The sequence below is a fragment of the Embiotoca jacksoni genome, unplaced genomic scaffold (genome assembly GCF_022577435.1).
Source record: "Embiotoca jacksoni isolate LCO1_2020_lvr unplaced genomic scaffold, fEmbJac1.0.p SCAF_17, whole genome shotgun sequence".
NCBI lineage: Eukaryota > Metazoa > Chordata > Actinopteri > Embiotocidae > Embiotoca > Embiotoca jacksoni.
In genome coordinates this window covers 10,647,852-10,671,417 of record NW_027185307.1, presented here as the reverse complement: position 1 = coordinate 10,671,417, position 23,566 = coordinate 10,647,852, and the positions used below count along the sequence as shown (strand labels likewise).

At 40.7% G+C, this 23,566-nt stretch overlaps 3 protein-coding genes and 1 pseudogene across 3 annotated transcripts in view; 3 read left to right on the top strand and 1 right to left on the bottom strand.

Moving 5' to 3' along the window:
• The first annotated feature begins 179 nt into the window (after positions 1-179).
• Positions 180-2,932, top strand: msrb2 (methionine sulfoxide reductase B2). Its single transcript, XM_069151567.1, has 5 exons — positions 180-334; positions 912-1,009; positions 1,454-1,530; positions 1,732-1,879; positions 2,103-2,932. The coding sequence occupies exons 1-5, from the start codon at positions 232-234 to the stop codon at positions 2,232-2,234; spliced, it is 558 nt and encodes a 185-aa protein (XP_069007668.1). The 5' UTR covers positions 180-231; the 3' UTR covers positions 2,235-2,932.
• Positions 2,933-3,022: 90 nt separating this feature from the next.
• Positions 3,023-7,859, top strand: c8g (complement component 8, gamma polypeptide). The gene is made up of 7 exons (XM_069151566.1): positions 3,023-3,492; positions 5,004-5,143; positions 6,240-6,310; positions 6,413-6,520; positions 6,642-6,746; positions 7,072-7,107; positions 7,643-7,859. Exons 1-7 carry the CDS (start codon positions 3,310-3,312, stop codon positions 7,660-7,662), a joined length of 663 nt encoding a protein of 220 aa, XP_069007667.1. The 5' UTR covers positions 3,023-3,309; the 3' UTR covers positions 7,663-7,859.
• A 1,543-nt stretch (positions 7,860-9,402) lies between these two features.
• LOC138199208 (lipocalin-like) lies at positions 9,403-10,729 on the top strand (annotated as a pseudogene).
• A 976-nt stretch (positions 10,730-11,705) lies between these two features.
• cntnap2a (contactin associated protein 2a) overlaps positions 11,706-23,566 on the bottom strand; it is a 312,740-nt gene continuing 300,879 nt past the window's right edge. The window contains exons 24-26 of the mRNA XM_069151565.1: positions 17,113-17,397; positions 15,082-15,153; positions 11,706-14,115 (exon numbers count right to left, since the gene is read on the bottom strand). Of these exons, the coding sequence (XP_069007666.1) occupies positions 13,916-14,115; positions 15,082-15,153; positions 17,113-17,397 (557 nt within the window). The 3' untranslated portion in view covers positions 11,706-13,915. The remainder of the gene's footprint in view (positions 14,116-15,081; positions 15,154-17,112; positions 17,398-23,566) is intronic.

The window sequence follows — 23,566 nt, the reverse complement described above, 5'->3', positions numbered from 1 at the left end:
GTACATTGCAAGCAATAAAACCTACGTGAAACGGTCCACTTTGACCCACATAGCCTAGGTGGAGGTGTGATTTTTGACCGGGTCACCCCGCTGGGTCAGCCGGGGGAGGACCAGCGTTAACTCGCCGCGGCACGAACAATCCCGATACAGCGGGCGCGTTTCACTGAGACCTGCACTTGACTTCGCACAGACGCACTTGATACCGCAGCAGCAGCAGCAGCAGCAGCAAACATGTCTCGATTCGTCGGACGTCTCTTCGTAGTTGTTTCTCAACAGGCGGTGGTGTTACCGAGGAGGATCCCAGTGTTCATCCGTCCTGTATCCACAACTCAAGGTACCGAGCGAACTTCTGATTCTTCTCTGCTGTCACGCTGCTCTTTGGATAACCTCCACCTCGATCTGTGGCTGCAGACAGCTGCACCACGCTGCATGTTCAATCATGGGCTCTCTGCATCTGTTGGGAGAGAACTTCTGTATTTGGTGCTTGTGTAAAGAGTAGACAATGGTTAACAACAGGGGGAAGGTTTGCTGGACTTATTTGGAATAAACTGAATTTCACAGTTAGTTTAGCATTAAATTAAGAGGAATTTAATGGCTTTTTAGAAATAGGCTAGCTGTGTATAGATGTTACATTCTCCTGGTAACTTATAATCTTTGAAGAGAATTAAGTGATGTGACAACAAATATTTTCTCAATTTGACCCCAAAAAAAGCCCTCAGAATTTGATTTATTTTTGTGTCTTCTGGTTGGAAAATGTTTAGGAAACCCTGTCATAAACATGGTTATAGAATACTAATAATTTACTGATAGTTGGTCATAAACTATATCATTTTTTTAATTTAAATGTTATGTACTACTTGTTTGATGGTATGTTGAATATCCACTTGCAAAATGGCCTGTGCTTTATTCAGGCCTGCAGTCTCTAACACGTTACACTGAGACAACAGACTGGCAAAAGAAATTGACCCCAGAGCAGTACGTAGTCACCAGAGAGAAAGGGACTGAGGTGGTGAGTGATTCATAAAATATATATATATTTATACACACACACACACACACACACACACACACACACACACACACATATATATATAATGTGTCAATAGTGCATCTGAATTAATGCAAACATGAACATTTGGGTCAAACCAGCACTTATCTCACTTTAGACTGACGTACATATCGCCTCATGAACAGCAGCACAGTCCCAGGTGGACTTTGATCAACACTAATTGTTGACCCGAGTCAGGTTCAATCAGTCCAGTAATACTCCAGTAATTAATTAAACGCTGCCTGAGAAACATCAGAGCTATTTCTGCTTTAAATAAGCACAAGTTATGGTACTGAACACACAAAACTAGATTAAATCATCCCAACAATCAGTTATTAGACCTGTATTTCTGCTCCTGATATTGCATTTTGTTGTGTATGTTTGTGAATTTGTGGGTGTTCTCAGCCTTTTAGTGGGATCCACCTGAACCATTACGAAGTGGGGATGTACCACTGTGTCTGCTGTGATGCTCCAGTCTTCAGGTAACAGTCTGCATCGAACCATTAGGCCTACACTAATCTACAAATTGTCTACATCAAACTACAATATCTCACTGTTGTTTTCTGTAAATATTAATATAGCAGTCAGTTCTGCCAGAAAGATGTTGGAGGATTTTATGTTGGTCTCTCACTTGAAGATAAATTATATGCGTCATAAAGAGATGTTTCTTCCCCTCTTCATAGTTCAGAGGCTAAATATGACTCTGGGACAGGCTGGCCCGCATTCAAAGAGGCTCACGGGACATGGGAACGTGATGAAAGCCACGCCTCCATCATTCGTCGCCCTGACAACAGCCTGGGTAGTGCTGGGACAGAGGTCCTTTGTAAAACCGTGAGTTGTATTCTGAGCTATGAAGCCAAAGTTTTGTTTGGTATAGTTGTAATAGTTAATGTACATTTGTGTGACTTTTTTTTTAAGGAGTTGAGGTTGGAATTTAAAAAGTGTGTCTGAATTTCATTCAGAATTTTCTTTAAATACAACTACAATAGTTTTAGTTTTGCTTGGTTTATGACTTTTGTTTGTGTGTGTGTGTGTGTGTGTGTGTCTCATGCAGTGCGATGCCCACCTTGGCCATGTATTTGATGATGGACCAGACCCAACAGGACAGCGGTTCTGTATCAACAGTGTCGCCCTCAAATTTAAACCCAGAGGAAACAACAAACCTGACAGTGATGAGCAGAACTGATGGACTTGTTTTAAACCTGTGCAAATTTTAGTATCATTTCATGTCAGTCTTTAGGAGGTCAATTAGGACCAGCTAAATGTGTTTTGACCCAAACATGTTTGGAAGTGAGAAGGTTTGTATGGTACAAAGTGTCTTAAGACTTGAATTTCAAAAAAGAGGACCTCCTATGACTTTTGTTTATTAAATTGCAAATTAATTTTATGCTGAGAAACTGTGGGTATATGCACTAGAGAGAAGTTTACGCACTGGGCATACAGTAGATAATTCACTATGATTCCTTAGTGAAAGACGCAAGTCCCCTCTTAGTCATTATATTGATTTCTTTACTATATACTGATGTTCAGTGAGGACATTTTTTTTGTCTAAACTAGAATGTCATCTGAGTGAAGTTTATGTCAAAGTGTAGTTTGATGAGGAACTTGAAACTGTGTGAGATATGCTGGATAACTGATTCATGTCACAAGAAAAATAATTGTTTCAGTAACGTTTTTATGTCGGACTTATCTGAGCAACGTGGAAAGATATCATCTGATAAGACCTGTTTTTCTACAGATTGCAAAATGCAGGAGGTTATATTGGGACATTGCTGTTTGTCATGTTTCCTTGTCTGGAAACACAGTGTACAGATCCAGCTGACTGTGTTAGGAATCACTCACACGTCCCTGATAATTAGTCAATAAATACTCATCTTGTTTGTTCTCTGATCAAATGATTATGCTGAGTTTACATTAGTATTTAATACGAATTTACTGCTGTAGATCAGAAGCTCACCCCGCAGCACTTCAGTATGGCCTCATCTCTGCCGATAAACTAAGTTAATGTTTGACTTTACAGGTCATCCTCTGTTTCAGACTGTTTGTGTCCTGCTCTGTCTGTTTATGTTCTTGTGGGTCGATGTGCTGGAGGCTGAGTGAAGCAGAGACGGAGCAGCAGACAGTGATAGAAGTAGGCAGAATATCCAACACAAAAACAAGAGAGTTAAGAATTTAAAAACAAATTTAGAATAGGAGAAGCTGAGTAATACCACAGGACATTCTTCACTGAAGATTCTTGAGAGTATTATCATCAGTGCGGGATGGCTGGAGCATGGCGATGCACACTGGTAGTGGTGACATTGATGTGTGTGTGTCTCTGGGGTTCCACTGAGGCTGTCGGGGGGGCCAGGAGTCGACCACGACCCCAAAGACGACATCCCAAGAAGCCAAAGGTCAACCCTATTGACGTGACCCCAACTGCACAGAACATAAACATACAACAGGTAAGAAGCAAGAGCGAGAAGTTCAGACTGTGATGTATAGGTGATTGAACAAGGTGAACGGAGTGAGTGTTGCATTTGGCTTGGTAGAAAATTACCATCTTTAGATTCAATTCAAAGTTGTTCATGACAGAGATGGAAACAGATTTGTGAAACGGCTGCACTGTAATGAGAAGGGTTTATTTGGATAAAGTAATAGAAGGATTGACTGCAGCTGCCCAAGAAAACAGTTCAGCTGGACTTTTGCACACTTATTCTGTTTCTCACTTTGTATCATGATGTCACAATATCACATTTTAAAAGAATCAATAGAAACCAGGAAAGAGGTGGATAACTTGAGTCTGCAATATAAACACAATAGAAAAGGCAAAAAAGTGCTTTTATTGCTACAAGGAGAACACAAAGGACAAAAACACTTTGGGCCAATGGACTTATTCTATGTGCACTCAAACAGCTTACAGTAGATTCAAGTGTTCACGGGCTTCAAAATAAATGTTTGATGAAAAGATGGATGCTTTGTTATTATATTAGATGTTATGTAGCTTCAAATGTATAAGCATATATGAGAGCTTTGTTATGGATTAGTGTGCGGGCTGCAATGTAAACATGCTTGTGTAATTGTGTCAATAACTGTCAATATTGTGCTTGAAGGGGGGTTAGAAGAGGTTACAGGAGTAGGATCATTTGATGAGGTGAAAAAGTTGAAAGAGGGCCAAGAACCGAGTGCTTTGCATTTCTTGAAACTTTCCACCATTTTCTCAAAACTTTAAGGACAAGCCTCAATCTTCAAACTCCATTAACAAAACCTCTAAATCTTCTTGCAAAACCGAACTTTTGCCTCAAAACAGTTTCATCTGTGCTCAAAACCAAACTATGTTGTCAGATCGTGTTGCAAGCCAGTCATAATTATAACACTTCTGAGCAGACATTACTCACTGAATGTAAAAACAAATATAAAACACAATTTTAAGTGCATGTAGCTCCATAATTTTGTTGTTGCTGACAATACAGTGAATGCATTTTGAATTAATAAAAAAGAAAACATTTTATAACTCAGCGGATTCAGTATTTTCTTAAAGAAAAAAGTAAATGAGAAATGTTTCGTTGAGGACACAGTTAATGATCCAAATGCAGACACCGTTTCTCAGTCTAATGGTGTTTATTTTAAAGGACCATATCAATATGAGGGCCTTTTGTTGCTGGGAGAACATCAGTGTCCTTCCAGCAGCTTTAATTGTGTTTAACTTTGCTGCCTGCGGTCACTATTATGCATCACAAGTGAAAAATGTGCTTTCGTGAGTGAGAATGCGTTTTAGAGTTTTGCTAAAAGAGTCAATGAGATCTGCAAATTGTGTCTAACTCTGAACATTGTTTATGGTTTTACCAAAAGAGTGATTGTTTGATAAATGGGTTCAGGCTCCTGAGTGTTTGGTTCAGAGAATGGGGTTTAGTGTTTTAACGATTCAGAAAAACTGTAACTATAAGGCTATATCTTTCTCTGCTGTGTGTTGCAGATGACAGGAATATGGTACCTCCTTAACACTGCCTCCAAATGCTCTCACCTGATGAATCACGGAACCAAGGTGGAGCCGACAGTCGTGAACTTTTCACTTGCCTCAGACCAAATACTGTCTGTAAGCACTAAAACACGCCTGTAAGTTGTAACTACACACTGTACATATATCAGTCCCTCCAGGAATTTTCTTGAAATTCCCGCGATTTTTCCGCAAAAAAATGTCATTGGCAGAAGCTGTGCTGAAAGCATTAGGGCATAAAGTACTTTTTTTTTTTTCCCAGACAAAACTTGCTTTATTAACACAAATAACATTTACAGTCAGTACAGCTCTCCTACTCACTTCCTCACCAAAACAAACTCTAGGCACCGGAGAAAACCGGAACAAGCGGACAGACCGGAAGTGGCGGAGTTTGCGGGAAATGTGGCCTTCACAATACAATTTTCTAATGAAATGCTCATCATCAATGGAAGTGATTACATATTACTGTATGCTACAGAACATGTATACACACGTCAAGTTGTATAGAGACTGCACTTTGTTTTTGGGAATACAGTAGACCTGTGTTGAATTAACATTAATTAAACAGCATCTAAAGCTTTTATTTTGACGGCTGATGTAGTCGTTGTTTTCTATATTACAGTCACAGACTGTCTATTCTATAAAGCTGCGTCACTTTTATGATTTATTTTTGTTACTTTTAGCCAAATGATTAGAAACAAAATATTTCTGTGTTGTGCGGCATGATTATTATCACAGGAAGTGATTTATTTAGTGCTTTAAAAAAAAAAAAAAAAAAAAAAATCGCATTTTTCTTTCCTAACTTGCAACTTTTTCTAATTCCCGCAATTTTACGCAAAAAACTAAATTAAAACTGCAAATTCCATCGTAATTTTTGAGAAACTCCCCCGCAAAATCAAGCATTTTTGATCGCAACAATCACAAAAAAACACTCCTCGAAATCCTGGAGGGACTGATATACATGTGACTCTTCAGTACGTTGCTTTGTCAGCAGAGGGAGCACATCTCTTCACTCACTCGTCCCACGCTGATTTCATCCTCTAACGACATGTGGTTGATTATATTTGTGCCCTCTAAGAGGGGAAAGAACAGTTCAGCTCAGAGAGTCTTCTCTTCTCTTCTCTTCTCTTCTCTTCTCTTCTCTTCTCTTCTCTTCTCTTCTCTTCTCTTCTCTTCTCTTCTCTTCTCTTCTCTTCTCTTCTCTTCTCTTCTCAGTAATCACCAGTGTTGGGAGATTTTACAGCACTACTATCTAACTCCAACCCCAGGACGACTAACACTAAAAGGTCAGTCCTTCTCTTTTAGCTGCACTAACTTTCCTAAACTACAGTGTAGCATGTACAGTAGCAGTGACACTTTGCCTCTGAGCTCTGTGTTGTTTCCAACAGGAGCTCGTCCTGAACTCAACACTGATATCGTGATTGGGGAGACCGACTACAACTCAATGGCAATCCTATATTACCAGAAACGTGGCAAAATCACAATGAAACTCTATGGTAGGTTCCTCAGCTAGAGTAAATGCTCCAGTTGATGGCAGAGTAATGTTTTTTTTTACTACTGGTAAACACATATTGTTAAAATGCTTTCATGATGTCTTGTTTTGTGCTGCATATGCAGGCAGATCTGTAGACAATCTATCAGAGCCGATGCTGACCAAGTTTGAACAGCTTACTGAAAAACAGGATTTGGGTCTGGCCTACATCTTCCCCTTCCCCACCTACAGTACGTCTATGTCATATGAAAAGCAAAACAGAACATCGATAACAGCAATATTTAATGTGATCTGGCCTAATAAGGCAAATGACCACCGATTCCAGCATGACCAGGTCGCCAGTATTCAGCATATTTGTAAGGAATATACAGAGCTATTTTTAAAAAAAAAATATGGCGAGAACAATTTCTTTGCATTACAATGTAACACAACACTTCAACTCTTTCCACTGACTGATGAAGTTTAAGGCAGACTATCACTTATAATATTCAGCCATACAGTCACACCGCTGCCTTTAAATAACTTGTGTGTTAACTGTTTTTTTTCCCTTTCCAGGTCATTGTGGTGAGGTGGACCGAGATCATGTCATCAGTAAGATAAATGTGCTTTTTTATCTCAAAAACAATCCAATAACAAGCAGCGATTTTGAAGAGAAAAAAAGTCTGACAACTTGTTGTTTTTTTTAAAAGGAGAGAAATTCTTCTTATTCAATCACCAAGATGTGCCAACAAGTCTAAACTGCCTCTTTCAAACAAAGAAGTTTTTTTTGTGTGGAAACAACAGAGAGCATCAAACGATTTTCACTTCTTTATCTTTCGGTGTGGTTTGCAGGCTTAATGTTCAGTGTGTGGAGTATTTTCACGAGGCATTGCACACTGCCGTTCATGGAGTGTCTTCTCCAGGCTACAGACTGATTTCATGCCCTTTATCCTGTAACTGTGAGAAGCTTCACAGATTCAGTGCGTTATGTTTTTTAGCGATTGAGAAAAAGTTGGAAATGTAAAAGTTGGAAAATATAACATTGTAAATCATATGGAGAGAGAGAGACAGAGAGTGTGAGGGACCTTCTCAAACAGTCCTCACATTTGCTTGTATGTAATGTCAGCTTTCACTCCCTGTTTCACAGACTGTGTCCCCACATGTTGAAGAGGCAGAGCTGAACGACAGATGGATCACCACAGAGAGAGATGCAAGCAAAGACGAACCAGTGCCTTAAAAATTTAAAACTCCTTTAAAGGTTACCAGCTACAGATAAATAAAACAACATGGAGTAAAATCAAGTTATTGTCAAATGCTTTCAGTTATATATAAAATAAATAAATAAATAAATCCACATATATATATCCACAGTTGTCTTCATACATGTATGCCAGCAGCTGATTCTGTGGTGAGATGCTATTCTCTTGCATTGGTCATCATCATGTTAGCTTCATCCTAACTTTTTATTCTGAGATTTAGCATTCAGAGTGTGTGACTGGATGCATACTTCTTGGGTGTGTGTGTGTGTGTGTGTGTGTGTGTGTGTGTACACATAACCAGCTGGTTGCAAGTCGGTGTGGTTTGCAGGCTTAATGTTCAGTGTGTGGAGTATTTTCACGAGGCATTGCACACTGCCGTTCATGGAGTGTCTTCTCCAGGCTACAGACTGATTTCATGCCCTTTATCCTGTAACTGTGAGAAGCCTCACAGACTCAGTGCGTTACACGTCAGTCCTCATTTCACCTTCAGCTTCGGTTGTGCTGTGTGACTCAGCTCTGTTATATTATCTGTGACTGGACGCATACTTCTTGTGTGTGTGTGTGTGTGTGTGTGTGTGTGTGTGCGCGCGAGTCAGGACAACCCCCCCCACTCCCACTTCCCCGTCCCGTCTGTACATTTCAGCAAATTAAGACTTCACAGCTAACCAGCACTTTATGTGTTACATCATACATCAACATGTAAGTCATACAAATTCTCATAATGCAATATTTAATATAAAACGAGATGAAACAGCTCATTCAACTTTCCCTGCTGAGAAGACAAACACGCATCTCCCTTTAATTTGTCATGAGTCACAACTGTTATAAAACTAGTAACACTCAAAATGAACACGGTGATCTGAGAGAGGGCTCAGAGAATGATCAAATTACTGCATGCAAACACTGGTAAAGTTATATATTAGAACTAGTAAAGTGGGTTTTCATTGTCTCAGAGCTCCTGACCGTGCAACAAGTTTAATAGCTCACAGAGTTGATTTGATCTCTTTTCTTACGGGAACTGAAAATCTGCAAAAGTCTGAACTCTTGTTCCTGGTGTGTTTTGTGGATCTTCCATTTGCCATGAGGTGAAGACATTTGCACTCTTAAAAAAAAAAAAAAAAAAGCTTCTTTGATAGGGCAGTCATGCCTGAACGTTTGTGGTGGAGAAGAGTGTTAAAAAGAACCTCATTATGCACTAACAGCCCCCTTTCCTCTCCTGCCATTCTTCCCTCCTCACCACATGTTGTGTGTGTGTGTGTGTGTGTGTGTGTGTGTGTGTGTGTGTGTGTGTGTGTGACTCAGCAGCATATAAAAAGCCTCCAGTGACTTTACCCCGTTATGTCTACCGATCGCTCCCCGCTGAGAGAAGTTTACGGCAGAAACCACGAAGAACACGATGCTGAGGCTGCCGGCCGCCCTAACGTGCACGTACATGTGTCACGGAAGTATCTGACTTCAGCCTGGAGAAGGTAAGACAAAGAGAGAGATTTTGTAACCTGAAGACTGATTACAAAATTCAACAGGGAAAGGTTCGTGAAAGAGTTATCAGCGTTCGCAGCCAATAGAAATATAGAAGTGATGTAATGCATGCGCTTTGATTGATTCGGTGAGAAGACTATTGATCACGGTGCTTCTGTCTTTCTTTTCGATGGAAGGCAAGTGGTGCTTGGTTGGTTTTGCATCCAATGCCAACTGGTATGCGAGTAACAAGGCAGCGCTGAAGATAGGCACCGCCATAATGACGCCAACTGAGAGCAGACACTTGCATCTCTCTCTTTCCAATTTGAGATGGAACTTTCAATTTAAAACCTCCACCAGGTGATTTCTTTCTTTTTTTTTTTGTGGTGGGGTGGGGGGTGGGGGTGTTGATAAATAAATTGATCCTTTTTTTTTTTAGGAATAATGGTACCTGCTGGAGATTGGCTCACCTGGCCTATAAAACAGACATTCCTGGACGTTCACCTATCGCTGCCGGAGTGAGTGGAGACACCACACACACACACACACACACACACACACACACACACACACACACACACACACACACACACACGAGTGTGGGGGGGACACAAAGGAATTCAACAGCATGACTTGGGTATTTCTGCATCCCTCAGTTTGGGGAAATGACAACGACATGCGCATTGTTGACGTTGTGTACGATAACTACTTCTGATGTACACCGTCAAGACAGCACGGACTGGCTGAGGTCAACAAGCGTTACAGTAAGTTCTGCTCGTTCAGATCACAGCAGCCTTCTGGGAAAGTATCATGTATTAAATTCAGGATTTGGTGAATGTTAAAGAAACCAGTACCACGTTTGCAGATCGCACTACTGAGACCAGTGTTGCCCTGCAGCAGAAGTTCATGCAGTTCTCGTTGGAAACTGCCATCCTCGCTGACAATACTGCCATCCTCGAACAAAATGGTACGTTATCAATGCAGGAAAAAACATACAGATTTTTTATCCTGAATGCCTTGAGATCATTAGGTGGTTCAAACCTTTGTGTTGTTACAGAGGAGTGTCCTGGTGATGACGACAAGTGAAGAGGACCCTGCGTCCTTCATCTTCCATCCAAGTCCCAGACTTTCATGTCAGTCTCATCTTCCCCTCTAGTGAAAGCTACACGTGGGACAATGAAACTTAAGCATTTTACTCTTTTGTAATTGCATTTCTTTTGAGGTGTTTTACTTTTTACTATGAACTCAAAGTCAATTAAATAATAAAACACTGTTTGTGAGTTCAGAATAATTCCTTTTGTGCTCAAAAACATCATAAAAAAAAAAATCAAGTTTGTGGTCACATCAATAATGAATTGACATCACATGGAGCCCCCTGTTGGGTGACTGACAGGAATAAAAGAACATTTAAAGATGAGCTGCACTTGTGTATTTATGTGACTGCAGCTTCAGTGAATGATTTAATGAATAAACAAAACAGTCATATAAACTATTTTGGATCATAAGCCTTTTGCTGTTTGACTGTAGGCCCTCTTGAAACAATAACAATAATAATAGTGATAATGACAGAGGTCTGAAAATGCATCGGTTTAGTAGAAACAATGAGTTAAAAAAACAAACAAAGCACTAGATTCACCAAATTACCAGGCATGTAGGCAAAATAACAGTGTGAGAGAAACCAGCTGTTTCCAACTAGTGAAAGTGTGAGACAGAAAAACAAGGGAACAGTTTCAAATGTCATTGTTGAGCATATTAAACCTAAATGAGCACATTTTAGCAGGACCTCACTGCCTTTAGGACGTCTACCCGCCTGGTAAAGAAACTGTTACTTTCTATGCTTTTATATGGTTTCATTATAACATCTTAATGTCTTGTAAGTGATCAGCAGCATTTTTCCCGTCTTCTCTTATCTCCTGTATTGTGTGTATGATCTGTTAATCTGGGTGATGAGCTGCGGCACACAATCCTTACAGGTATAAATAAAGTGGTGTTGAATAAAAAAGAATCTGAAAGAATCTGAGTCATCTGGCCACAAGAGGGCAGGCTATGAGGTGACTCAGACAAACAGACCTTAAGAAAACAATACAAAAACAGACAAACAGATGAAAACAGATCGTTTCTGTCACAGTATGTGATAAATACAGCAGGTGCTGACATTGTCAGTCATTCTGACTAAAATTGCTTCCTAAGTGACACAGTGTTGTGAAACTGTAATTGTGATGAAATCTCTTTGACTCGGTGTCCTTCAGTGTATTTTAGATTTCTCCTTCAAAATAAATAAAGGGAGATCAGGGTAAATCCTAAAGTTATAAAAAGTTATAAGTTCTAAAAGAGCAGCAGTGGTTTGTTGCTGGAGGTATGAGTCAGATTCACTGCCCTTGTATCATCATAATTACACGGTGGCAAGGTGTCCCATGAATATTTTCTAATGTTGTACGAGTCTGAGGATGTATTTATACCAACATCAAAGTGATGCATAGAAAAAGTCTGATATTAAAGATCAAACACTTTTTATTGAACTCAACAGAACTGAAAGCAAAACATATGGATTATGGTTCTGTCTGCCGGCACTGATATTACGTTAACATTGTTGTTATGTTCAAACAACATATCGAGGGTGTGTGCAGGTTCATGTATAGTAATATAATTAAAAATAAGGAAAGTAGAGTCACTCATTTGCCTGAAAGGATACAACGTGAGAAGTGACAAAGTCTTCTTTGAGGCCTCAGTGGTGGGCAGGCTGAGCTGCCCTCATGTCTCTGATAAAGTGATCTACAGTTAGCACTCAGCCACGAGGTGATGGTGATGTATCATTTGAGTGCCATGGGATACAAAAAAACAGCAAATTCACGACAAAATAAAATTGGCAGCTGGTTTCAACTGTAACACATTGTACTGTAAATGCTATGGTAAAATAAACAGGTAAACAAGACTGACAGGAAAAAAATAGAGCGTGTAGGTCTTATGAATGCATTTTGGACAACAGTGGCCCCGCAGAGTGAAGCTCAGTTCGGTGTTCACAAAGCAGCTCCTCGTTCTAGACATGTTGCTCTTGTAACGGAACGACCTGTACTCATGCTTTATCAAACATGCATGTTTGTGTGTGTGTGTCATAGAGGGTAGAGATGTAGACTTGTTGTGAGTTGTAGAGCGTGCATAAACAGAGCTGCTCCTGCCACATAAAACCTTGCACAGCTATGCTTGTAAAAAGAGTTAGGCTTTTATGAGATTTAAGAGAAATTTGCAGATTTCTTTTTCTGAATTCAAAATCAGGCTGTGATTGAGATTTGTGGGTAATAATGGAACACAGCACCATTCAAATCAGGAAACATAAAAACACCTGAAAAACTGCGAACTGAGATTTCATGCAGCAGCAGTTAAGTTGTTTTGGAGTAAGTTTATGTTAAGTAATACGGGGGCAAGGCGAAATGGTTCAACACCTTGAAGGCACAATGGATTAATAAACCAATTATCCTCTTAACCTCATCCCAGGTATTGTTCAGATATAATTTTTTTTTTGTAATGAATGGGGTTTAATCCATCAATAAAACTCATTAAGTGTCAGTCAAGGTGTTCGATCTCAACTGTGTGATGGTCCAAACTGCCTCGTCTGGCACTTGCGTTGTCCCATATTTGACCTACACATATGCGCACAGATGCATGCACGTGCTGTAAACCTACATCCCAATGTCAGTCGAAGATGCAGAAAAAAAAAAAACTCAAACTCAAACACCAAATGCAAAACAAATCTGACAAAATAACTCAAGTGTTTGGCAAAAGAAACAAAGCAATCGCTCAAGTCTGAATGAGTAAAGGCTCGCGGTTTCACCCACTTAAAATTCAAAGAAAGCTGCCGTGATGAGCTAAACCAATCATGGAGTGTCATGATTTCCCATCATGCTCTGAGAAACCCCTCTCTGCCCTTCCACAGAAAGGAATGTCCCATACAATCGAATGTCATAAGATCTAAACATAAAACTCTGTATATAATTCAATGGACAGACATATGATATCACTAAGATAGATATGACATTTCTCATTAGTGTTTATGTATTGGAATCTGAATAAATCTTTTGAGAAAAAGAGAAAATAACACAAAATATTGTATTTACAAAGTGACTTTTGGCATCCATTCAACTCTATATTACCACAATATAAGTGGCACGTCATTTGACGGATATGAGTGTTGACCGACTGGTGCATCCACAGCTTGAAAAAGAAAACGAAAAGGGTTTGGCATGTTGATCATTTTTGATATAAGACTTTTGTTAAAATATAAAATCAAAACGCAACAGGGACTGGCAATAAATCTCTGCTATCACACGACCCAGTAAGTATAATTATTTGTCATATACAGTATTCAAAGGACTCCTGAAAACTCCCAAGCACGATACAAAGAAGGACAAGCCGGTTAGTATGTACATGTACAGTCTCTTATAGCTGTGCTCTGCTGAAATAATGTCCCTCTCTTCACTTTCTAATACTCTGCATATATATAAAAAAACAAAACAAACAAACAAACAAAAAAAGATTTCTGTACATGTCTTTCTCACATACCCTCCTTCTCTGGGAGATTATTGTCCTATTGGATAGCCAATCCTCTATCTCCCCTGTGATTGGTCATTTAAATAAACCCTCTCCATCTCTGTGGCCACTGATGGTGTGACAAATCACTTCCTCTCTCAGAGTCTCATCGTCGGCCGTTAGATGAACCACTCCTTCTTTGACTCGTCGATGGTTTCTGGGTTGTCGGTGCCGATGATGGCCGTGTCTGCGGACTCCCCGCCGGACTCCCCGCTGCCCTTGGCCTCGTTGGTGTGGTAGGTGCCTTTGTGGCGGAACATGTAGCGGATCAGGAACACCAGAGTACATAAGATGGTGAAGATCACCACCGCAATAATGCCTGCAGCAGAGAAACATCATGTAAGTGTTATTGTGCATTTTCAAATCACTAGATCGCCGACTTTGGGACAAGGTTTCATTATAAGGCCAAAACAATTAGTATATTCATTGATTTGCTTTAATATAGACTGAATATGTCAGATTTTAAACAATTTGTAAGACAACAGAAATTGTCACCTTAGGTTGTAAGACATTTCTTTTACATCTTTTTGACAATTTATTGAAAATATAATTTCTATTTTAGATTCTCTTTATACAGTCAAATATCTTTTTATTCAGTGTAAATTAAAACTTTTTACATCTAATTTTACGCTGCATTATAAAGTGCCTCCCATTGTGTTGAACTATGTAATAAATTACTCATAAAAAAACAAAATTGGGAAAATAAATGAGCAAATAAACTAACCAAACAAACAAAATAAAACAAAAACTAAAATTCGACCCTTTCATTCATTATCTATACCCGCTTCATCGTCATTGGAAGAGCTGAACCCTATACCTGCTGACTTTGATGGAAGGTGGTGTGCACCCTGGGGAGTTCATCACAGGGGCAACACAGAAGGACAGACAACACCTGCGACCAGTCTACAACCCATTTACAATCACCCATTAACCTCAGAAGCGTGTCTTTGGATGATGGGATGAAGCCAGAGCACCCGAAGAAAACCCACACAAGCACAGGGAGAACATGCAAACTCCACACAGGAAACTCCAGGGAACCCACTGCACCACTCATCTAAAATTATTTTATTAATAATAATTTATTTTCAATAATATAAAAATTTAGAGTGACACGAACATGGGGAAATAGATGATGCCCTTGACCAGAATCAAACCGGATCGATTTTCATGCGCAGGCCTCAAACCACCATTATGGCCCATATATAATCATTTTTGACAATGTATGAAAGAGTAAATCTTAAATATTTTGTACATAAAGTACTGGAGGGATGATGACATTTTGTACCTCCAATGATGGCCGAGTCCCTGTTGACTCCATCGGGAATCACTCTCTCCTCATTGAAGGGGAACTCTGCATCTAAAGAACAAAAGAGAGAACAACACACAGATAGACTGAAACAATGTTCAGTACTCAACTTATTTATGGTCGGAGAAGAGCGACACTGGACCAGTTTGTGCCCATGAAACGACCAAACTGATGGAAAAAGTGCATTATAAGGTCAGAAAAAGACAGACATGTAACGGCCCTATTTACAGCAAGACAGAAAATGGAGCCCTTGGTCTTTTATTCAGTATTAAAAAGGAACAGGGAGCAATTTCTTGCATAACTTGTGTTGATTTAAAATGACAACATCTTGCTTCTAAACAGTGAGGCAAAATCCGTATTCACTTTAATCTACTAATAGAGGAGGACAGACAAAGTTTGGTTTCTCCTGTACTGGTTCCAGCTTCATTGCATACATACATGAGAAGGTCAACTAGATTGGCACACAGCTGCTCAGCTTCCTTAGGGGATAACCGGAGGTGGGTTTATTTGAATGTGTTCCTCCATTGTTTTAAGTGTTTCATTCAAGATCCATCACAGGTTAAGAGGTTAATAACACCTGCTGCTTCTGTGTGTCCTCTGTAATCATCTGTCAGCAGCCATCATCTAATTGCTCCTGATGCACAAAAGTTGAAGGTAAATGAGTGGAGACGGAGATGAGTGAAGGGTGATGGAGGATTAGTGAGATGATCAATAACAGATTGTGTAATTATTTTCAGAAATATAGACGGAGATGCAGACCATCCAGCAGCTCTGTGCACACACAACCTGAATATACACATGCCGTCACACAGAGCATCGCCTCAGAGTGAGCTGTCAGCTATTTCTGCTGTTGACTTTGGTTCTCCTGGGAAGTCAAGAGCATGAGTAAGACTCAAAGGAGTGAAAGGAGAACAGGAGGGAAAATGGGAATTCACATCGGGCAGAACAGCAACAAGACTCTTTATGGTTTGTTAGCTGCCTGCATGTGCTTGGATGTAGTGTTGTGCTTGGATGTAGTGTCCAAAATACACTGTGTCTGAAAACATGAGAGACGAGATCAGAAACAGGAGAGGTCATGGAAAGAAATGGGGGGAAAAAAAGACAGGAGAATGAGATAAAAAAAAAAAAAATATAAAGAAAAAAAAAATCTATTCAAAGTTAGACAACGATCATTCTAAATGAGGGATGGAGGGAGGTTTGGATGAATTATTGATTAGATCTATCTATAAAATAAATTGTAAGGCAAAACAAATACTAATCCCTTTTGTGGACGAATGGTGCAGAGCTGACTGAGTTTGGACTTGGAGTCCAGATCGATAGACTGGATCAATCTCAGAGAGCTCAATGATCCCAAAGGCACAGTTGGCCCGGAGTCAGAGGAAGATGGCTGCTTCCAGAATAATGACTCCCCAAATACTAAACGCTGGTGTTGAATGTAACATTAGACGATTACACAAATACCGAATTCTGTGCGTGTGTTTATATGGACTATATGGTTTATATGGAAAGCACACAATGAATGAAAGTTACAAACTACAAGCACAACAAATTTCATGGTCATCATTTCATTTAGGAGTCACACATATGAACCTCATGGTGGGGCTTTAGAAAAACCTGGTAGGTTTCAGCGTCTTGACATTTGTGCATGCACCTGTCGAAAACTTCATGACAATCCATCAAGTAGTTGTTGAGATATTTGACGCCTGGATCAAAGTGGCGGACCGAATGTCTGACCGACATGCTGCTAGCATAGCTATCAATGCAAATTAATACCGTATTAAAACCACACCATGTATATAATAAATTGGGTTGGTTCAGACTGCAGAGTTTGTTTGATTTGTGGTAGATTTTGATAACGATCTTTGGTCTGCCAAACTGGAGAGGAAAGTGACACCTTCTCAATAGCGGCTGTGAATTTGTCATAAAGTCTTGTTGTATAAGCAGTTTGTATATAATCAGTTAAAGAGGAAGGAGAGACTAACAGCAACAAAATGACAGTGTAACACCCACCTGTGTTGTCCAGATGCCAGGGATCTGTTGCAGCAGACATTGGTGGGATGGTGAGAGGTGACGCCCCACAGTTGGACTGCACCAGTTTGCCCTGGTAAGACACAGGTGAGGCAGCTGCAGGCTGTTTGTCCGGCTGACCGTCTGTTGGCGTGGCCTGAGCCTGTGTGGCTGTTCTCAGCGCAGATTTGAGGGGAGCTACTCCGTTGAACTGGACCCGTGACAGACACCCGACGAAACCTGGGTTGTTGTAGCGCTCGATAAGGACCGGGTCAACGTGTCCAGTCTCTGTACAGAAACACAGGATCGGAGAGGAGCTGGGATCATCGCAGTCTTTTAATGGACTCATCTTGTTGTTGTTTAATGAGACTGTCAAACCCCTGATGTCATGTTAACTCATGTGGAACTCATAAATATAATTGATATTGAGAGGAGGCGGGAAGACAGAAACCAGGGATCTCTGCAGCAGCTTTTAAAGTGAACACATCAGCACTTCTCATCTAAAACACACAGAAATGACAAACACGCACAGCACACTCTCTTTAAATGCACACAAATCTTGAACACGCACTCACAAACCAAGTTCACCTTCGAGCACTGGAAGGCACACATTTTTTGCTGATGCACAGACAGTAAACCAAATACTCTGCAAATTTAAAAACACGCAATGTTCAACCAGTGAATCTAGACCAACTGGGAGGCAGGAGACAGACGATGAGCAGAAGGAGGTCTGAAGCAGAGGAGGAACGTACACTGACACTGACCTCTAATGTCAAATTATCGGATGAATAATGAATTAACACCCCCCACCCTTTCACGGTCGTTCTCTCTCCTTCCTTGCTTTTCTGTTGTTATTCTCCTTTCATGGGATGAATCAGTAGCACAGTGTCTGGGTTCCATATGAAAGCAGTAAGCAGCAATTACCTTAACAGAGGTTTTATTTCATATTCAGTATTTATTGTGGTTCAAATCAAACATCTTGCTCATTATAGTCTTTTCAGCAGTAATTCTAACCTTCTGAGTCTTAATCGTGCCTTTGTGAGTATGTGAGGATGATTGAAGTCAACATCAGCCATTATTTTTTATTCTATTTGCCAGAAAGACTGCTACAACAGAATATCTCTTAGATTTTCAGTGCCCATTACTCCTTGATGTAATTCAACATTGATATGAAGTGAAAGAAATATTAAAAGGCCGTGTAAGTAATTGAAAAACCCAAGGTCTCCTTTACTTGTGACAACTAGAATAATCTGGAGAGAAGGTAAATTACCAAATATCCACTTATTACCACGACAATCCAGACAAATTCAGATGTTCAAATGCAACAGTTTGTGCGCTCCTATCTCTGCCTCACAGTCCACCTCTCTCCTTTGATTTCCATCCGTCTTTGTTTTTCAAAGGGAATTACTTCAACACACTGACTTGTTCATAAACCAGTGCCTGAGAACTGCAGGAGGCCTGCTGAGCTCAGTCCGGCCGGTCCAATATCCCTGTTCATGGTCGGATTATATCAACTGTTTGGAGGGTTGAACACAGCATATTTATAAGTGCTGACACGTATTGATTTTTCTACTAACAGTTGATTGGAGTTCAAAAGAGGTGACTGGGCAGCTGTTTGTTCTTTCAGAGCTCATATGACCAGATGTCATTCATTGAAAACAATCTGAAAATGTTAAATCCACTCAGACATTGCTTGTCTGATTTAGATTCACATTAATGATGACATCTATTATCAAAATGTGGCTTAATGCTTTTAAATCCCTACAATGTGACTCTAAAAACATATTTATGTCCCTCCAACATCAGTAATACAAGCACATACACACATTCAAACACACACACGCACGCACACACACACACACACACACACACACACACACACACACACACACACACACACACACACACACACACACACACACACACACACACACACACACATATAACTTCAGAGAAGACAAAAGGGAGGAGAGACTGGAGGAAACAAAGTGATAAAACCTGCTGTCTATCACTTGCTGCTCAGTATAGACTATAGAAAACAAACATCCTCAGACACGCTCAACTCTGGCACAAACCTGGACCGAATCCAAAAGAGCTGTCTTCAACACTTCCACAGAGCTGCTAAGTATGTTACTCCCTCACACGAACTCTGGTTGTGTTTGTGTGTGTGTGTGTAGACAGAGCCAGGTTTGAATTTTTACATGCATGGCTGCTCTGCTGCTGCACAACAGTGCCACACCCAGAGGCGAGTCTTTGGACAATCCAGCAGAAAGATATGAACAAAGGATGACTAACCGGAGCGCTGCACGTGTGCACGTGTGCATGTGTGCATGTGTGCGTATGTTTACTTAATAAATCCTGTTACGTTAGATGATGGGGTTCTGAGTATCTGGACATGGCTTATAATATGATTCTCTCTCTTTATAGCATTTTGATGGGTCCAATACAATTGTGTGTGTGTGTGTGTGCATGTTTGTACATTATTGATTGCCAGGCTGCCAGGAATAGAGCTCTTTTTCGTATTCATCACCTGACCAGACCTCCTACAGATACTTACACTGTATGTACACCACACGGTGCACTGTTTCTGTCACTGTGCTGAAACACACACTTTACCAGACATTTAACACGCCATCTGCAGTTTCATTCTGATCCACCACATCGTCAGATCCAGGACGAGGTACTAATGCAGTTTCTATGTGTGCAAAGGTGTTCTCAAATTGAACGGCTCAGCATCACCTGCCTGATGAAGCACCAGTCAACTCTCTCTGCAGGAACAGAAACAAACGTATCTGCAATCTGTCACTTCACACCTTAAAAACCATGTACATGGTTTTTGCAACTGTGTATGAATATGCTTATGTGTGGGTGTGTATAAGATAGGTGGAGAGACAGAGACAGACACATACACACCCCCACCCACCCACCCACCCACACCTACACACACACACCCCCACACCCCCACCCACCCACACCTACACACACACACACACACACACACACACACACACAGGAGGGATACAAGTGCCTCACGGAGCTACAGTAAGCACGGTGAGCAGAAAACTGAAAACGACAGTCTTGAATACAGAATATGAATATGAATATGAAGTTCTCTCTCTCCTATGTGCCTGAACATGTGCTGATCGCTGCAGAGGCCTGTGTGTGAATACTAATAGGCTCTCTGTTGGGAGTGTAACAGGCTGCTTTGCATACAATGCCATATTCAGTCCAACAAGCTTCCCTAAGAAAGCAGTATGTTTGTAGTTAAAGGAACATACAAAAACATCACACATTTTATATCAACGGTTGTCACTGATAAGAGGCTTCAGTGACTTTAATAGCATCATATCCATTAAATACTAATGTAGGAACAAGAAGTGGATGCAATTACATAAAAAAACAGCACTAATGCAATCCAATGAATTTGCCTTGCAAAATTACAACCTTTGCGAAGTTTTGATTGTTTAATAAGACTGTATTAGACAGCTCTCTGAAATATATGTATACTGGAAGAAGGGAAAGCTTAGAATATACTTGAGTATTGAAGGGAGGCTTTGGCAGTTGTGTCAACCTTTCTCTTCTGCTCTCGCGACACAAACTGAACAATAAAAGATGTTACATGAATTTTTATGGCTAGTCTGTCCATCACACGTACTTAACAACACACTAATTTATGCACATTAACAAGGAACATTCCCTTATCAGAAACAGTCACCACAAACTGATTTCATGGCTTGTAATCCCTTCTATTCCTTGACCTGGTGGAGTCTTAAGGAGCTTTCCAGACTAATCAATAAAACATGGCCAAATGCACAAACCAACTGCTCTCCGCACACTAATCATAATCAAAGAGGAGAGGAGGGTAGGCTAATCCATTTGGCTTGAGACTGCAATAATGAAATGTACCTTCATATATGACATATAGAGCCTGTGTTGTGTTGTACCATATGTAACCCCTCACAAATCCAACTCAACAAAACACACACACATACAGTCCACACACGCACGCACGCGCACGCACGCACGCACGCACGCACGCGTGCAAGGTAGGCATGTTGCGCCGAGGATGACTCCTTCTGGTGGTGTGTCACCAAGGTGACCAGTGACATCACATGAATAATTCAAAAGATGAGGCAGCATACAAAGCTGTGAGGAGAGGTCTGCTGTGAAGAGAAAGAGGTGTGTTTTGGGGAGAAGTGCATGAAGGGGATAAAAAAAAAAAAGAAGGCAGGATGGAGAGAATTGCAGAACTCGCAGAGAGGGAGGGTGCGCCTGCCTCCCTGAGAAGATCTGGTGACGAGTGGAAAGGTGAGAGGAAGATGAGAGAGAGAGAGGGAGATGATAGACAGAGGCGATTGCCTCTGGGGTGTAAATGTCTGGGTAAGTGGATGGAATAAAAGAGTGGGAGAGAAATGGGGTGACAAAAAGGGTGCTCAAAAGGAAGGGTTGGGTTGAGGAGATCAAACACAGTTGCCATGGCAACAAATGGAAGCTGATATAAGGGTGAGAGGAAGAGGGAGGAAAGGGGATGGTAAATTAAAGTATGATGCATCTGAGACACACCAAAAGAATATTAATGTGAGTCCACCCACCTCCTTTGTAACACTAAAACAAATATGTGACACGCACACAAACACACACATTACAGCTGCTGTTCATGGATGATGCACTAAAGGGGTGGCCAGACTGAGACAGGGAGAGAGACAAGCAGCAAAAAGGCAAAGCTGAGTTAGAAGTAGATGTAGAGGAGATGTATTGTAAGAAAAATAAGTTATTGATGCTACTATGTTCTTTTTTAATTAATGGTATTGATATTCATGCTTTCATTTTTGGGGATAAATCTCATTTACTGACTCTGATGCAACATTTGAGAGTAAAAAAAAAAGAAAAAAAAGAAGCACAGATTGACAAAAACTTCTCTTTGGTTTTGATTTTTAGTTCTAACACACTGTAGTATTTGGTCCTGAGTGTGGTGGTCTCCTCTTAATTGTTACTACGAATACCTTGTATGGAATTGAACGATACTAAAATGAATTGCAGTGAATAGAGATGTGTAAAGAAAGGAGGTGTGGGGTAACAGTGAGTGATAAATGAGGACAACAACACATGGAGGTGGAGAGAAATAAGAGCGACTGAGAGTTTCATACACCTGTGGTTGCAACACCCGCAAATGCTGAACACACAAATGCTCACACAAACAGGTGAATTCATCAGTCAACATCTCTGGTGTCCTCCTCGATCAGGATGTCAAGTTGCGCAGACGCCGAGCCAAAAAGCACAGACATAACAGAGACGCATCAACAAACAGATCAGGAACATAATTAATATCACACTCTCTGTGACGGCCCATTATTCCTTCTGACTCAGGCAGACACCGGCAGACACAGACAGGTCTGTGTAATTTCCATGTAATCCAATTACCCGGATGGATTGCCTTGGAAATTCAAAAGCATAAATTTTTTTTGGCTTAAAGCATGAAAATAAAAAGATCCACCTCTCTACCTCTGATGCAAATTCAAGTCGCAGTTTACTGAAACCGAACTGCTGAGACCTCGATGCACTTATGCACATAGGTACGAACACACACACACGGAGACACACGTGCATAAAACTGTAGTTACCTATGTGGAGTTTGCAGCCGTTATCTGTAAACGGTTTGTGAGGCAAACCTTCTTCCTCTCCTCTTCTGCCACGCGTTCTTCTTCTCTGCTATGTAGGTCTCTTGACACAGTACCACACCGGCGAGCATCTCTCTCTGTCGCTGTCTCTCTCTCTCTCTCTCTCTCTCTCTCTCTCTCTCTCTCTCTCTCTCTCTCTCTCTCTCTCACTCTCTCTCTCTCTGCAGTGCAGTCCCACCCCCATTCAGACACAGCAGCTGGAGAAAACCTGGATGCCGAACACACACTGGTGTGGATCCGGACTCAGCAGTCTAAAGTACAACTAGTGGGAAAGCCAGGGAAGATAGTATGATGTCACCCTTTCAACACACATGCACACACACGCACACACACACACACACACACACACGCACACACACACGCACACACACACACACACACACACACACACACACACACACACACACACACACACACACACACACACACACACACGCGTGCACACAAAGCAGTGACCACTTCCAGGTATGTCCATCTTGAATTAAAAGGCACAAAAAGATGATAGAGATTACAGAATTACCAATCAGGGATACAATGCTTGGAGAGATAAGAGAGAGAAAGTAGTGTGTGTTATCAGCCTCATCGAACATTAGGGTGTATCAGCGCTTTAATCAGAGTCAGGATGTCTTGTGGCTCTGAATGAAAGGTCACAGCACAAAAGACAGGAATCGACAGGCTGTCTTAAAGGAAAAGAAATTGATTGAACTTCATCTTGACATGTTTTAGAAAATAATGTGTGCTTAATTAGTAACTTATAAAGAATCAGTGCACTCAGCCCC